Raw genomic sequence first — 16589 nt, 5'->3', positions numbered from 1 at the left:
TTGAAAAGATCCGTAGGTGGAGCTAATTACTTCACTTTTGATTCTGTGAGGAGACCTGCAAAACATGCACTGAGGACTGACTTTGAGAACCTGTGTTGAAAGGCATGTCTATTTCACTTGACAAAGGCACTTCCATGGCAGAAAGTTTGGCAAAATTGGCCATGATAAATTATCATTAAGAAAAAGGTTTCATTGTAGGTTATGGCTGAGACTTTGACCTGACAAACAAGTTAGCATAGTGATTGCCCACCTTATGACAACAGCCCATCTAGCACATTAGTTGGGATAGAACATCAGTTATCTGATCGCTTGTATAGGTGTGGGATTTCAGGAATGCAGGAAGGAGAATCAAAAATACCAGATATAAAAGAAATACATGAATGTGGCATCTGATTTAATTGAACAGGAGACAGCAGAGTGAACCAGCCAATCAGGTACCACATTCATACACCTTTTAGATTTGTTCATTCTTTCCGCATGCTCTCCTATTATTATTAAACACTGAAATCTGGTCACTGCCAGTGAGGAGCCATTCACTTACCCAAGTAATACATTGGGGTAGTAAAAAGACATGTCTCTATACACATAAACATGCATCCCCTTCCCTTATTTTCTGCACCCCTTACAATACTTTGTTTTGTTAAAAGCATCAGGCGTCCTTCATTACTGGAGAGTATTCATGCTAAATTTGGAGAATCACTTGCCCATATAGTTTCAGAAAAACCAATTGAAAATTCAGCCCTACTTCTAGAAATGTAATATTTTAAAAGTCCACAGCCTATCAAAATACATCGGTAGGTACAAATAAATGGTGGTAGGGGAATGGCAATACGAAGGAATCATTTTTTGTTTATGTGACTTTTCAAAATGTATGGTTTAGGTTTTCTTTGAATAAAATGTAGAGCTATATTATGTTCTCTCTAATATCACTGGGTGATCTGTCATATATAGCATATATCTCTGCACTTATCAAAATATATCTCGACCACTACGCTCTACACAAGATCTGCGTCTCTCTTCTGCACTGATCACTAGCTCCCAATCACTATTACAGGACTTTCATCGGTCTGCTGCCATCCTATGGAATGCCCTTCCACGCACATTAAGGGGGGTATTCAATGTCAGGGGATCGGCTGTCGAGCAAGCTCGACAGCCGTGCCCCTGTCCCGTTCTGCTCGCCTGGAGCTCGGCAGTCGGGATTCAATATCCCAGCCACCAAGCGGCGAGAAGGGGGCATGGCCGCGAGATGACGACGAAAATAGACGAGCTCCGGCCAGGAGCTCGCCTATTTCCGTCTTTTCTCGGCAGAACGAGCCCGACAGCTTGTGCTGTCAGGCTCGTTCTGCGCAAAACCCCTGTTCAATGCGGTCGGGGAAGACAGCATTGAATAGGGCCCCGCAGCCATCTCCCCCGTCGGGAGCACGCCTGCGCAAAACCCCTGTTCAATGCTGTCGGGGAAGACAGCATTGAATAGGGCCCCGCAGCCATCTCCCCCGTCGGGAGCACGCCTAACATTGAATACCCCCCTAAGACTCTCCACCAGTCTCCAAACTTTCAAGCGTTCCCTGAAAACTCACCTCTTCAGGCAAGCCTATCATATTTAAGTTCTACATGCATAACCCTCCGAGGCACTTATGTATTATATAGCTTCCCTTCTGGACTTGTAACTGCTATGCTATTACTGATGCCTGTCCTTGTGTTTCCCCCCTATATCCCTATAGATTGTAAGCTTGCAGCAAGGTCCTCCTACCTCCAAGTCTGTGTGTTGTTGCCCAGTTTGTCTTATCACTGTCTACTATTGTAAAGTGCAACGGAATCTGCTGCGCTATATAAGAAACTGTAAGTAAATAAATATAGGGTCTGTGGTAAGATTATTATCAGGCTTAGTGCAGGGATTTTGAGGGAGCAAGAGATGTTGATATTTTGCATGTGGAACAATTTTAAACTTGTTCTAAGGGGCCTATGTATGTATAAAGGACAAGCCAATCATCTAACAACTACCATGTTACAGACCATTTGAAGTTACAGTTAGGAGCAGGTTGGTTATTCCTGTATTGTACTCCAAGGCTCAATACATAGACCCTTGAATGTTCTATAGAAGGCGGTGTTTTGGATAAACTGTTTCCAACATTCCCGATTTCTTACATAAATTAATTAAAGTACTTACCAACGCAGGTGCATGTTGGAAAATCAGCTTGAGCCATTTTAGCTGGAGTGTCCAATAAGCTCTTGGTTGGAGAAGTTAAATAACTCAACGGAGATTCCAAAAACCCACTTAGAGAAGGATTAAAAGGCAGATCACTTTTGGTAGGAGTTCCATCAAGTTGTTGGTTTTCGTCTGAGTAAAAGCACGTGGTGGACACGACTGTCAAAGCACCAGAAGACTCAACTTTGATCTGTTTAGCCTTTGATGGAAATAGACCATCAAAATTCTGCAACATTTCCTGTGGCAGAGACATGTCTGAAAGAGTGGGGTCGGAATTTGTGGAGTTTTCAGTTGGTAGTATTTGGGAGGGGAAAGGAAGTTTGGCCTGTGACTTTGGGTGTCCTTCTCCATTATGAGATTGCAGCTCTGTCATTGGTAATGAGAGGCCATTACCTAACTGTGCTTCAAACTGCCGAAATAAATCATCAAATTTGTCATCAATTAGATCATTTTGAACAGAAACATGTCCTGCACTAGCATGCTGGCTGCTAGAGTCATTCTGCCTGGAGCTAGAGTTGCTATCATCCATGGAAGATGTGGGGCATGTGTCTTTTAGACCAAAGGTATTATCATGAAGTGAGAAGCCATTGGCTTGCCTATCATTAGGCTGACTTTCCTCGCACATTTCCTGAGTGTTTAAATTATATCTGCGATCATGATTAGCCTGTAACACAGACTGTGGTGTAGGCACCATTGACTTGATGTCATTAAGAAAAGACTGACCAGTCTTCTCTTGTTGCGGACTCTCTGCATTTTCAGCTCGTCGAAAATCTTCTATTTTGATTTGGTTCATGGGTAAAAATACCGCATTGCCATCTTTCTGCTTGGGTTTCTTAATCTGTACTTGCTTTCGTGGTGGTTTAATTTTCGGCTCACTTTGTTTCTGCGAAGGCGACTGCACCCTTTTTTTCCTCTCCTTAACCGGTTTATCTACAGTCTTTGGAACCTTTTGGGAGTTTGGTACCCACCAGTTGGGTTGTTCTTGTGGACCTTCCTGCAAAGAGTTGGACTCTACGAAGAGGTTGCGTTTATGGTGAAGATGCTGCTGTAATGCAACCTGTGTACTCTTGTGGAAATTGGGTTCTTGAAACAGTTGAGAGAGCTGTTGAGTTGGCGACATTTTTAAATATTCTGCTGCTTCTTTCTTAACAGAGCTTTTTGACTTTTTAACTTTTGGGGGTAAAGATTCAGGTCCTTTAAACACCGACTTAATGTAGTCATCTGTATTCCCAAGCAACTGCTTCAACCCAGTCATAGGATCTGAAGACATTTTCAGTTGCTCTGGTCCATGATCCCATTGCTGCATAAATTCAGTTTTTTGTGGGGTGGAAGTCTGACTCTGCAGCATGGGAGTGCCACGAGAAAGATGGTCCTCTGGAATGTATTGCCTTTCTGTATAAGCAGCCTTTTTGTCTTGTTCCCAAGAAGTTTGCCAAGAGGCCTGCGACATGGGAAGTGCATTTTTACCAGTGTATATTTGGGACTGTGGATTATGGAAGAGGTCATTGCAGGACATTGGTAATACATGACTCTGATTAGCCTTTACAGGTGGGAAATAGCTTAGGTGATCATTGGGAGCTAAAGAGGTTGGCATTGCACCTTTGGGGCAATCCTTGTTTGGCTGTGGAAGTGCAGAGGAAAGTTGTGTAAGAGCTTCAATGGCAATTGCCGTTTGGAGACTTATATTCTTCTCCTTTGCAATGCTCAATGCATTCTGAGAAAATGGAAGGACACCAGAAGGACATTTTGCTGTATTATTTTCTAGGGAAAGCATCTGTTCTTTAGAGTAGGTCTTCTCCATCAACTCTCTGCTGACTTGACTCAGATGGTGGTGTGAGCTATCTGGATGGTCATGGGCAGCAGATTTGATTTTGTTCTCAAGCCACTCTAGGTAATCAGGACACTCTGGACCATCACAGTTACAGTTAGGAGGCTTCACGCCATGCTTTGCGAGTTCTAGAGCTGCCTTTAAAGTATTTAGATCTTCGGGGCAAGATGGGGCTTTGCTTTCAGGGAGGTTAGAGCTCTCTCGGTTCATTTCATAATTAAACTTTTCATATAGCTGCACTGATAAAGGGATAGAGGGATTCCCAGATGTTGGTATGCCATAGGACATAGCCTCAGCCACAGCAGAAAATGCTACTAGGTTTTTGGCATCTTCTAGACTTGAACTGTTGTTAGTAGGAGCATGATTGAGGATGGAAGAGTTTTCCCAATTTATTTTATCACCAGAATCTTGGGGAATAGGGGTGTTAGACAGCCACGAATTTGGTTCCATTAACAATCTGTTTCCTAAATCTTCACATCCCCTACTAAGTAGCCCAGCATCACAATCCTGCTTCAACCTTCCTTCTTCGACATGATTAAGCCGCCCCGTTTCCATTTGGTCTGTTTCGGGTCCATCAACAGAAGTGCTTTCCGAACAACTCTGTTAAAACAAAAGTACATATCATTAATATAACATACTGGTTTTCATGCTACCAGTAACGAAAATAATAAATTATCTCAGTGGTTCTCAACACCAGGCCTTAAGTATGTAACAGCCTGTAATGGTTTCTTAAATTTCTTTAACTGGTACACAGATGAGTTAATCTATTTTGTGGGGTCAGGAACTATCCCTCTGTTTCTAGAGACAGGAATCCTGAAAACATGACCTGTTGTGGGTACTTGAGTACTGATTTATTATTATTATTGTTTATTTATATGGCGCCACAAAGTTTCCGCGGCGCCTGACAATACACAAATGAGCAAGAACAGATAACGAATTACAGTACAAGACAATTTTGGACAAGTACATGGTAAATATGGAAAAGTTGCATCAAGGAACAGGATGCTGAAGCAATAGTCAAGGTGGCAGAGGTTTATATATTCTAAGAAAGGCACATGAGGAGAGAAGGCCCTGCTCATGAGAGCTTACATTCTAAAGTGGAAGGTTAAACAGACAGGGGTGACACAGTAGGGTAAGAAGTGAGCATAAACAGAAGGTTAGGATGAAAGATGGCCAGGTTGTATGCAGGATGAGAGATGGTCAGGTTTTATGCAGGAGGGTGGGAAGAGGTTAGCTTGGTCTTTGATATTTTAAGTCTAAAAAAGCTCTGGGTCATCCAAGAGTAAATAGTAGAGAGACAGTTGGGAATATGAGTGAGGATAGAGGTCAGGAAAGGAGCAGTAGATTTCAGTATTATCAGCATAGATGTGATATGAGAGAGAGAGAGAGAGAGAGAGAGAGAGAGAGAGAGAGAGAGAGAGAGAGAGAGAGAGAGAGAGAGAGAGAGAGAGAGAGAGAGAGAGAGAGAGAGAGAGAGACCAAGAATAAAATGGTGGGGGACACCTATCAATGGAAGAGCAGGAGAGAGTCATTAGAGATACAGCTGGGCATTTTCAAAACAGACAGTGAATGGAAGTCAACATTTTTAGGAAGAACAAATAAAATACATATTTGACATACATTTTTGGAGAGAATAAGAAATGGTCTTGAGGCTAAATGTGGAAGGTAATGAACAAACGGATACATTCTGGTACACAACATGCCTAATACAGTCAACGCAGGTTATTTTTCCCACTGCTTGTCCTTACAATTTACCGTAAATATACTGGACCTACAAAATATTATTGCAGTTGTAGCAAGCTTCATGAGCAAATTTTAAACCTTATACAGGTTGACCACCGATTTTCTGGCACCGGATGATCCTGAACCTCTTTTAATAAGATGTTGGGGGAATTTAGGCTATGGGAGGGTTTAGAGCACAGGTCTTCAACCTGTGGCCCTCCAGATGTTGTGGAACTACATGTCCCAGCATGCCCTGGTTTTTTTTTGTTGCATACTCTTATAGGAAAAAATGTGGCAATGCATGTTGGAACATGTAGTTTCACAACATCTGGAGGGCCACAGGTTGAAGACCCATGGTTTAGAGGCTTAAAAGAGCAGCAGTGATGCGATGGGTCGGTCAGACAGACGAACCACAGGGGAAGGCTTGCTGCAGCGAGTTAGACGGTGCGTAGGTGGTTGCACTGTGGTGATAGGGGGAACCAGGCATGCTCCCCCCTACATTCAATGAGATACCACTAATAATCTGGCAAAATGGGTTATCCAGCACAGTGCTGGAACCCAGGATGCTGGATTATCGGTGGTTAACCTGTATTGGATAGGACCAAATGTAATTAGGGACCAGTGACATCGCCAATGCATAAAGTGGAGGAGGTAAAAGTTCTATACATTACTTTATGGGAATCCATCTAATTATTAACCAATGCGGAAGATCCAAGTCAGTGTATAGATATGAGTTATGGATATCACTGGATTTAGCCAAGCATTTCAAGGAAAGGCAACAACTAGAGCTCTAGAACCACAATAAAAACTGTACGCTATTTAAAAGCCTAGAACAAATAAAAATTTGCTTTAAAAAAAAAAAAAAAAAAAAAGGAGTTGGAATCACATTGCATTAAAGGGTCTGAAGGTTTCCTGCAGCAGTGAACTAGTTTCATAATGAGGCTTTCCATTGAATCATAATGAATTGTATAAAGTGTTAACTCTTACGAAGGCTGCATTCAATGCCCATATTGCCACAAAGAGAGGCGGGTACTTGGCAGAAAAAGTCTGTCAGTTCATTCACTTGCATTTGTCACACGAGCTTTGTCAGAGCACATTTTGCAGGCTTTAAAAGGTTGTGCAAAGTATTAGTGAACGTAGTCTTACAACATGACGAACATGTGACAATGTAGTCTTACTTTAAGATGCAAAGTTCAACGTACACCTGTGTTGTGTATGTTGCGCATATGCTCTTTAACCGGGCAAACCCAAGTATGGGCGATGCGGTTGTGCGCATTCCAGGAGCATATCCACTTGCAACTGCCGCAGCGCACAATTTTACATCATCAGGCCAAAGAGTATATACAACCAAGACCCACACATCTAATAAATAGTGTGCCAAAGGGCAACTATTATACAGATACATCAACACAGGTAACATACACCCTGATAGAAGGACGGTCACAAAACTGAAGCGTCTTTCTTCCCTTTTATTTGAACTCATGGCTACAAATCATGTGCTGGCGTTATCTGGTATTTCACAGACTTCCAGACAGCTGCTCATATGGATAGAAGAGATCTTTATCAATCCTTTGTGGTGGCAGCAAGTGAAAGATGGCTGGTTAGTGAGAGCTGTGATCTTCCTAAATGTGGTAGCAAACTGGACTTCTTCATGTTGTATCTCCACAAGCAAAAAGCAGAGATGCGGGTGATCTAGGAGTATGGATGGTGTAATGCAGGGGGGAGCAATAAGCGGCCCTCCAGCTGTTGATGAACTACACATCCCAGCATGCCTTGCATCAGTTTAAACATGGCCATATAGTAAATCTAAGGCAATGCATGCTGGGATGTGTAGTTCCTCAAAAGCTGGAGGGCCACATATTGCCCACCCCTGTTGTAAGGTTTAGTATTGCTGCCTGACAGCACTGAGGTCATAGGTTTGTATCCTGCCAAAGCCCTAACTGTGTGTATTCTCCCTGTGCATGCGTGGATATTCTCCTGGGAACTCAAGTTTCCCCCCACACTCCAAAAATATACTGTTCCCCTAAAAAGTTACCCCAATGTCTAAAGGCCCCATACACTAACTCTATTTGGGCCGATTGTACCCATTCCCAATGGAACGGGTGGAGAAATCGGCCCAAATCGGGTCAATGTAACGTCCCCTCAGGTCTGATGCGTGGTCCAGTGCGCATCAGACCTGAGTCACAGGTTGGACCGGCATGCAGGCCCGACCTGGCGGAAGGCCGAGCTGCATGTGATGGATCACATGTGACCCTGCCACCTGTGAAGGTCCCGGGCAGCTTGCAGTTGACTGGCTGGGCAGGGCCAAACTGTTCTTATCTGCTGTCAAATTCAATGTTTCTATATACAGGAAGCACAAATATTACATCTACCGTACTTAAGGGAAAACTATGTGATTCTCCCTCAACAGTGTTAGGACTAATTAAGGTACATGTAAACTATCCATTTAAATCATTAGGCCCATTACAAACAATTAGTATAGCTGACATTTTAGTAGGTTAGTGTTGAAAATAAGAAGCAAGCGTCTTATTGGTTGCCATGGCCAACACCATCTTTTCTACAGTGTTAGGACAATTTGCATATATCCCCTGCATGGTCTTCAAATTTACAAATTCATTTATGATCAGTCAGTTTAAGTAAAAGCTACACCTGGCCCTGAGCTCATTTATAAATTGACAACGGTTTACAACTATAGTAATAAAATAAAGTGGACAACACTTTATCCACTGTGCCACCCAGCAATGTAATGTAACGATACTTTGCACCCATCGTACACCTGTGATTTATAATTTTATGCTAGGCTGTGGCGTCAACCCTATTGGATGTGCCGTACGATAGTATGAAGCAATGAACAATGGCCGGGAATGACAGAGGGTATCGGAAGATGGGCTTACCAACAAGCATACACTCTATAGGATAATAGGAGTTTGGTACATGAGGTTCAGTTTGTTCATTGGTTTAGTCAGATTGATCCGAATACAAAATGGTAGCCAGGAAAATTGGGGTAGCCAAAAAAAAAAATCTTGCATAGCAACAAGAGGTCTTTGATTGTTAAATACACCTGCCATGATCGAGATTGCAAAACAGATTGTTGGCAAACGGCATAAATTGGAAAAATCGACATTACAGTTGTGATATATGTATTCTGCAGCTGTAATGTTGATTTCGTCATTTTTTTTTTTTTTTTAATGAAGTAGTACTGTGTGTAACCGACACTGTATGGGGTGAAGCAAGGTTTTCCAGCAGAAGGGTCGTGCTTCCTGAGCCAATACAATCCTACACCAGCCATCATCTGCTGCCTTTGTCTGCTGTGCTGAAGCACAATGCAAGTCAGGCATGTACAAACGCTGCATCTCCACAAATAGCCACCAACATTGCTCTGCATTCTGTGTCACAGCAGTCTTTCTACTGGAAGAAAGAGGTATGCTTATCGGGACGAAGCTTGGATAGCATAATAGCAACCATTAGCTTCATCATTTCATTCATATAGCATTTTTCTGAATAAAAATAAAAATGGAAATATCAAAATGATACACACACACACACACCTGCTCCACAAAGGCCAAGCTGCAGACGTTTCTCCTGGCAAGTCAAGCATCCGTACTCCTCCTAGCATAATTAAAAAGGTACTCAGAAGAGACCCTCATTACTACTCTTAAGGACTTACTACCCCTGTCAAAGCACAGGTGCTTCCAGTATCCAGTCCAACTATATTGGAGCACATGACCTTGCAAATTTCAACACACACGCTGCTGCCAGAACCGAGCAATTATCTTTAACCCTTTCGCTGCTAATACACTCATTTGTTAGTCTTGAATGAAATCGGAAGAGATTACACAGGGCCCAACGGCTGGGAATGCAATAATGAAACCATGAATAGAGATAAACTTACATTTCAATAATCCAGCAGAAAGCAAAAATAAATAAGAAAATGAGGAAGCACAAGAAGGAAGAGGCGTCCTGGTGCTTTAAAGGACGTGAGAGAAGAAGTGGCGAGCAGGAAGCCGCTTAGAGATTCAGCCTACACACACCTCGCCCTCCCCCCTTCTAACAGCTGTAGGGGCCATTAGCCCTGTCAAACAGCACACGTACATTCTGCAAGCAGCACACAGGCTGGCTCTGCTGCAAACTACCGAGAGAATGGACGCTTAAAAGGTGGGCAGGCAATCCTCCTCTCCATAGACAACAGCTATATGGCAGCAGAATCAGATCAAGCATTCTGCTTCGCCCCAGTGGCCTTGTGTCTCAGCGTATTCCCATTTAAAGGAGCAGAGTGAGGCTGCAGTTATTTTAACTCTGTCCGTCTTCCCCACCCCGAAAATCAAGCTTGCAGCGGGCAGAAGGGTGGGAAATATCAGCAGGTTTTCTCCGATCTCTCCAAGCGGGTTTTTTGGCTTGGAGTTTCACTGCTCCCTGGCACAGAGGTCGCGGATAGACAGAGAGGGCTCCCATTCTGTCCTAGCCACTAGTTCCATCATCCCTTATGATGCAAGCTGGGAAACACGGGCAGATAAAGCGAAGTCCGTCCTACCACAGTTACGTAATGCAGCCAGCCAATCAGGGACAGTGTGCCACTGGCTTTGTAGCGCAAAAGGGCTATACTTTCTGCTATGATAATGCCACAATAAGATGGCACCGCTGCAGCACTGGAATTATGCCTTGCTACGGCATGAACAGGGAGTATGGAAGATGCTGAATTATACAGGTAAAAGACATTCCTTCGGAAGACCTGAAAACTGGTAATCCTTGCTGTGAGGGAAATATTTTTTTCTTTAATTTAACTCGTACAGTAGTTACAAGATCACAAACCATTCCCTTACACTTAGCAGATCAAAAACGGTCTATAGGACAAACTGGTTACCTTCACGTGAAATAATAGGCAACGTAAATAGGTAAAAAAAATATTCACCGCCTGTTTTCAGGTCTTTAATGTACTTGTGTCTAATCACATGCATGTATATGAACTGTGTCTAGCACTCAGCTGTCAAACGCAAACACTGTCCCGTTACATGGTCTAAAGTCAATGATGTCAGGCTTGTCCCTCATCAGAAAGGGGCAAGCAGAGGATGGCTTACAGATTCTATGGGAGAGGTGTTTCTCCTATAGACTCTAGCAGAGTATATGTAGGAATTTAATAGTCATAGCCCTAAAGGGTCTGATTTTCAGATATATCCCATTGTCCTATCTTTCATATTTATCCCATAATAACGGACACACTGATCATTTTATACAGACATTTTAAAATAACCCACCAGCTTGCGATGCTCACAATTGGTCAGAATGTACTCAAGTGCAAATACTGCACACACCTTAATAAAGGTCTGCCACCAAACCCTGTCAAAAGCCTCTTGGACCATCGGTGTTCCAAAAGCCAAGATTCCATGCACCAAAATGCGCCCAAAACAACAACTGGATGAAGACTTTGATCAAAAACATACGTAATCTCTACATCCCGATACCTTCTGCATGAAACAGTTAAGTCCCTGCATAATGCGGGTATGCACTGTCCCGTGTAGATTGCAAATATCAAATATCACCTGGTGATCCATTGCAAAGGATAAGTATCTGACGGCGCAGGGCCAGAGTGTAAATTATTGAGGAGGAATAGAAAAAAAATCCTCAAACGAAATTATTTTTTGCAAAGTCACTGTAACTTTACCTATAACAATGGCTTGGCAAGTCTTTCTGGATTTTAAAGAGACAGCTCTCCGTAAACGCATCCCGTGCCTGAAATGTGACATTCCCTTTCGGCTATCTAGCCTTTAGGCTTTACGCCGTCACACAAGCCTTACACTGTAGGGCTGTGTTTTGTATCTATGCAGCGAGAAGGCCTTCTATGTCATGCAGAATTCTTAAGCAAAACTTATTCTACAGGGTTCATGTGAAGTGAGGGCTTTGTTTGGGGTGCCTTATTGGACAAACAAATTGCTATAATAATCTATAAAACAAAATGTACATTCTTGCTCTATCTATCCTTATAAACTCAGAATAAACCGATGCTTCTGCAGTATATAATGAAAGGGTGAAACGGCTGCTTTTTCCATCCCAATCAGCAAATGTATCAGGCCAAGACGTAAAAGGCCGAAGATAAGAGTTTACCGATGCAGAAAGCGTTTTAAAAAAAGGTGCAGATTTTTATTTCTAGAACTGAATGCTCACAGGACCTGTTAGGCATCTGAACTATTCACTGTCCGCTGCAATACCAGGTTTGCGCCCTCTGTTTCGTTGGGAAGTCCCGAAAGGAAGGCGGGGACAGAGTGTTGTCATACAACAGCACGTGGCTGTGTAAGACACATGGCTGGAATGTGATTAACCCAAAATGAAGCAAACTAAAATAATGCAGTAGAGATTTCAGGATTATAAATCGCCTCTTTCAGCAATGATACTGTATCGGACACAAAACTGAAGCCATGATCAGTCAAGTGCAAGTTCGGCTGGGAAGCTGTAAATATTTTTAAATTCCTTAAAATGGTAACAATTAAGAACCATTATGCAAAAAATAAGCTTTTCATGCAAGAATGAGACCAGTTCATTAACGGGGAAGTTGTATTTCACAACATATTCTTCTTGCTGCTTACCAAGAAATAACAAAGTACCTGTCTCATTCTACAGTCAATCCAGTTTTCTATCAATGCCCACGAACATCGGTTCACTGGGGAACAATGCGATCTGGGCGGAATATTACCGCCCATGATCGCAGGGACAGGGCGCCGACCACAATGCAGTGTAGCCCATTGGCTACAGCCATCTAAGAATGGCAGTAGCCCGAGGATGCAATGCGCGGCTGCCTGATGTTGATACATCGGGCAGCTTCGCATCTCCCATAGAAACCTATGGGGAAGGCGGCCGGTGGCGGTACAGGAGGGATGCCTCCTGATACATTCAGGGGATACTTAATATTTGCAGCTAACACCCGCAAAGAATGTACTTTACACTGAATGAATTATGAAAACATGAATAAAATGAAGATATAAAAACATAGGCGTTGATTAACTATGCTATCATTTTTCAAACATTTAACTTGAATTAAACCAACAGGACTGTGATGAGTTCACTCTGGGTTACAATTTAACAGCCTTGAAATTCCATTGGTGAAACAGTAACTTGCACAGTACCCTGTGTATCAATGCCAAAAATGGTTGTTACTACAATGCTAGTAGATGATTAACCCTTCTGCTACGAGACGGACAGCCATGGCTTCTTATACCCCTTTCACATTGCACTTTTAAAACGGTATATTGCCGTTTTTTCCCATTTTAAAACGTTTAAGGCTGCAATGTGAAAGTGCCAACGTTGATTTACCGGTTAAAGATAACCGGTATTTCAACACGGTTAAAAAGCAGAGTCCTACACATTTTAAAGCCGTTTTTTAGGCAGTGTGAATGGCTCTATTTCTATGGCTTGAAACGTGTCCCTTGTGGGTTAAACGGGTTGAATTTTGAATGGTATTAAATGATTTTTAAAACGGTTTTCACCTGCAATGTGAAAGGTCTCAAGGCTCAGACCCGGTTTAAAGTCCCATTTAAGAATACCGTGTCATTACCCATGTCTGCAATGTGAAAGCAGTATTAGTGTGTTTCTACTCGAAATCTGCCATACTAACAAGAGCAGGGTCATATGGACCAACAAGCACTATGAAACCATAAAGTGAAACTCTGTATCGCTTTGATGCAAGACTGAAACCAGAAAGTTGCTGAGTGGAGACAACTTTACTTTCTAGCAGGATGTTGGCGCCTGTTACACTTATTTATATCACATATTACATCTAGGTGTCAAACCCCCCCCCCCAAAAAAAGACAATGCTTCCATCAGAAAGAGAGGCACCAAATAATGCTAAGGGCAAATCTATAAAATGCTATGCTGGTTGGTTAGAACCAGTGGCGGCTACAGAGGAAATAGAGGAGCCAGACCACCTGCCAGCGAGTCAGGTTTGGAATGGCAGTTGGTGTGACTGCCCCACTGGAATTTTGAACTGTGCTGCAGCCCCTAGCTCTTGAGAATCCAATTGAGTTCCAACCAGGGAAAGCTCAAGTGAGGGATGAGAGAGCTAAAATGAGCCAGGTGACTAAATCATACATGTGAGAAATACATGTGCAAGAGACCAGTTCATTAACGGGGAAGTTGTGTTTCACAATATATTCTTCTTGCTGCTTACCAAGAAATAACAAAGTATCGGTCTCACTCTACAGTCAATCCAGTATTCTATCACCGCCCACGAACATCGGTTCACTGGGGAACAATGCGATCTGGGTGGAATATTACCACCCAGGATCGCAGGGACAGGGCGCCGACCACACTGCCTGTAGTCTACAGCCATCTATGAATGGCAATAGCCCGGGGATGCAATGCGCGGCTGCCTGATGTTGATACATCGGGCAGCTTTGCATCTCCCATAGAAACCTATGGGGAACGCGGCGGTACAGGAGGGATCCCAACTGATACATTCAGGGGATACTTAATATTTTCAGGGATTTAGCCGCAAGTATTGATTGATAAATGCGGCACCCAAACCCTTACAAATGCAGGAATATTTCACACCCCTTAACCAACCAATCAGAGTAACACATAACAAACATGCGCATATAGAGCCTCGACCTTGGCTAATATTGTGTGGATTCTGAAGCCGGATTATGCCCATTGCTCCATTAATAAACCAATTTCTCTAGTGAATGTTGATCCTATGCCAAAATCTTAGCCTACAGTTTGAGTCCACTTCTCACTCATCTAGCACACAAGTTTAAGTGGGATTTATTACAGGTAAACAGGCTCCAGAGAACACTAAAGAGGGCTACAGGCTTTATTCACTCCCTACATGCTCACAAGCTCCCTTTGCACGTTTTAGGGCTCAAAAATAATTTTCCGTTTTCCATTTGAGGCGCATTTAGTTTTTACAGCCAGGTTTGTAGACTGTAGAAACATATCACACACCATAGGCCATGGTCACAGTTAACCCTTACACCTTTCACACTGCCATCGTTATACCGGGTTACTGCATGTGAACGCTAAGCAACCCTAGGATATTGCACAGTGCAAAAGCACCCAGTTGAAATAAACTGAGTTGAGTAACCCAGCATTTGAAAACTCTGTAGCGAGCAGGGTTGAACTTGAATTGAACCGCCCTTGCAGTGGCTGTGTGAATGGACTCTGCACCCATTCACACCATAGCAAGAGCCAGCGCTTGGACATTACCTCCTTTCCCAACGCCATCTCAGGTAGCATCGCCAGTGACATCACTAATGTATGTACCAGCCTGACAAGGGTCTCACTCCAGGAATGTGCCAATGTAGCAAATCCCAGGTGTAACCCGGCAGAATGCTAATGGCACGATGGAGGACTGTCCCATTTCTATCATAATCTTTACCTTGATCATAAATCCATGGCAGTGAGGATTCATGGTACCATTACTGAAATTTAGTTACTTTATTTACAGTTTCTTATATAGCGCAGCAGATTCCGTTGTGCTTTACAATTTTAAGTGGATTATGTTCTCATCTTGCTGGATAATGCAAATCAGTCCCTGATTATATTATATAGTTTGGCGAGCGCAGCGAGCCCCGCGAGGGGACGCAGATTACTTTACATGTTTTCCACGTCCGCTTGCCACGCTTCGGGCTCAGTGGCTTGCTGCGCTCGCCACACTATATAAAATCAACTCCACGCTAACGTGGATAGTGGGGGTATGAAAAAGTGGGGAGAACACGTTCTGCCGCCGCTCTCCACGCTTCGGGGTGGCGTGTATAGTGGGGCAACGCTGCGCTTGCAATGCTACGGGGTGGTGTGGATACTGGGGGGGTTACTATGGGGTGGTGTGGATAATAGAGGGGGGGGGTACCTACAATTGTCACTATCGCATCGCGAGGTACAATGCGATGGGATAATGCCTTAAAAAATAGCAGGGAATCAATTATTTTGTAATATCGCATCACACGCATAGTGTGACACTAAAAGTGGACATGCAACGTGATGCGATTTTCTTACGCAGAATAGCCCACTAAGCAAATAGCTTAGTGGTCGCCCAACTAACATAAGTACTCTATAACATATAAGGGATCTGTTCTCATCCAGGGTAAGGAAACGCGATGAGAAGATCACAAAGGATAAGCTGCATCCCGGTCACAACCTGTTCAACATCCTACCATCTGGAAGACGGTTCAGGTCCGTCCCCGTCAAAACGTCCAGATCCGCAAGAAGCTTCTTTCCAATAGCGGTCCATCACCTGCACAATCCAATCAAAGCGAATGCAATCCCAATATCAACAGCCAAACAACGTGTGCCTACTTGGCGACCTGACCACCATAGTCTTAGCTAGAAATGGAATGGATGTAATGTCTTTATGTAATATATGTAATGTCCCCCCCCCTTTTCATTCCTGCTTGATGCTGTACTGTAATCCACAAAAAATTCCTAGTGTGCGCAAGCATACATGGCCAATAAAGTGGATTCTATTCTATATTCTCCATACTCAGGTTATAAGATTAATACTTATAGAAGTCTAAAAACCTCCATTTTACATATCCAATCAGAAGGCACACACAGAAGATAAAATATCTGGGTGCCTAGAACGTTCCACATCACCAACTTATTCAAGCGAATAATTCCCTCGTTTGCTCTCAAATTAAATCAGATATAGACTCCAACCACTAAGTAGAGTGAATTCAGTGAAGATTGCGGTTCTCTTTCTCTCTGCATCTTCGTGTTCATGTATAGATTCTTACATCTTACCCAGAAATGGTGGACTCCGCATTTTGGACTTGACTTAAAGAAATACTATAATACCATGCAACTTGCCAAGTATATGGTATAGTGCAAGCCTGAAGCGCAAAAACTTGGACA

General features: G+C 43.0%; 1 protein-coding gene across 7 annotated transcripts in view; it reads right to left on the bottom strand.

Moving 5' to 3' along the window:
- TET3 (tet methylcytosine dioxygenase 3) overlaps nt 1-16589 on the bottom strand; it is an 82195-nt gene that overhangs the window by 38611 nt on the left and 26995 nt on the right. For 6 of the 7 annotated variants that reach the window (XM_083184498.1, XM_083184501.1, XM_083184500.1 and 3 more), the window contains one exon: nt 2168-4634. In XM_083184498.1, the coding sequence (XP_083040624.1) occupies nt 2168-4634 (2467 nt within the window). Of the gene's footprint in view, nt 1-2167; nt 4635-9648; nt 10248-16589 lie in introns of those variants that run through there. The other variant, XM_083184504.1, reaches the window with a different exon arrangement.

This window comes from Crinia signifera, chromosome 4 (genome assembly GCF_055691185.1).
Source record: "Crinia signifera chromosome 4, ASM5569118v1, whole genome shotgun sequence".
Lineage (NCBI taxonomy): Eukaryota > Metazoa > Chordata > Amphibia > Anura > Myobatrachidae > Crinia > Crinia signifera.
Note: the sequence above shows the minus strand (reverse complement) of the source record. Positions and strands in the feature narration are given on the sequence as shown.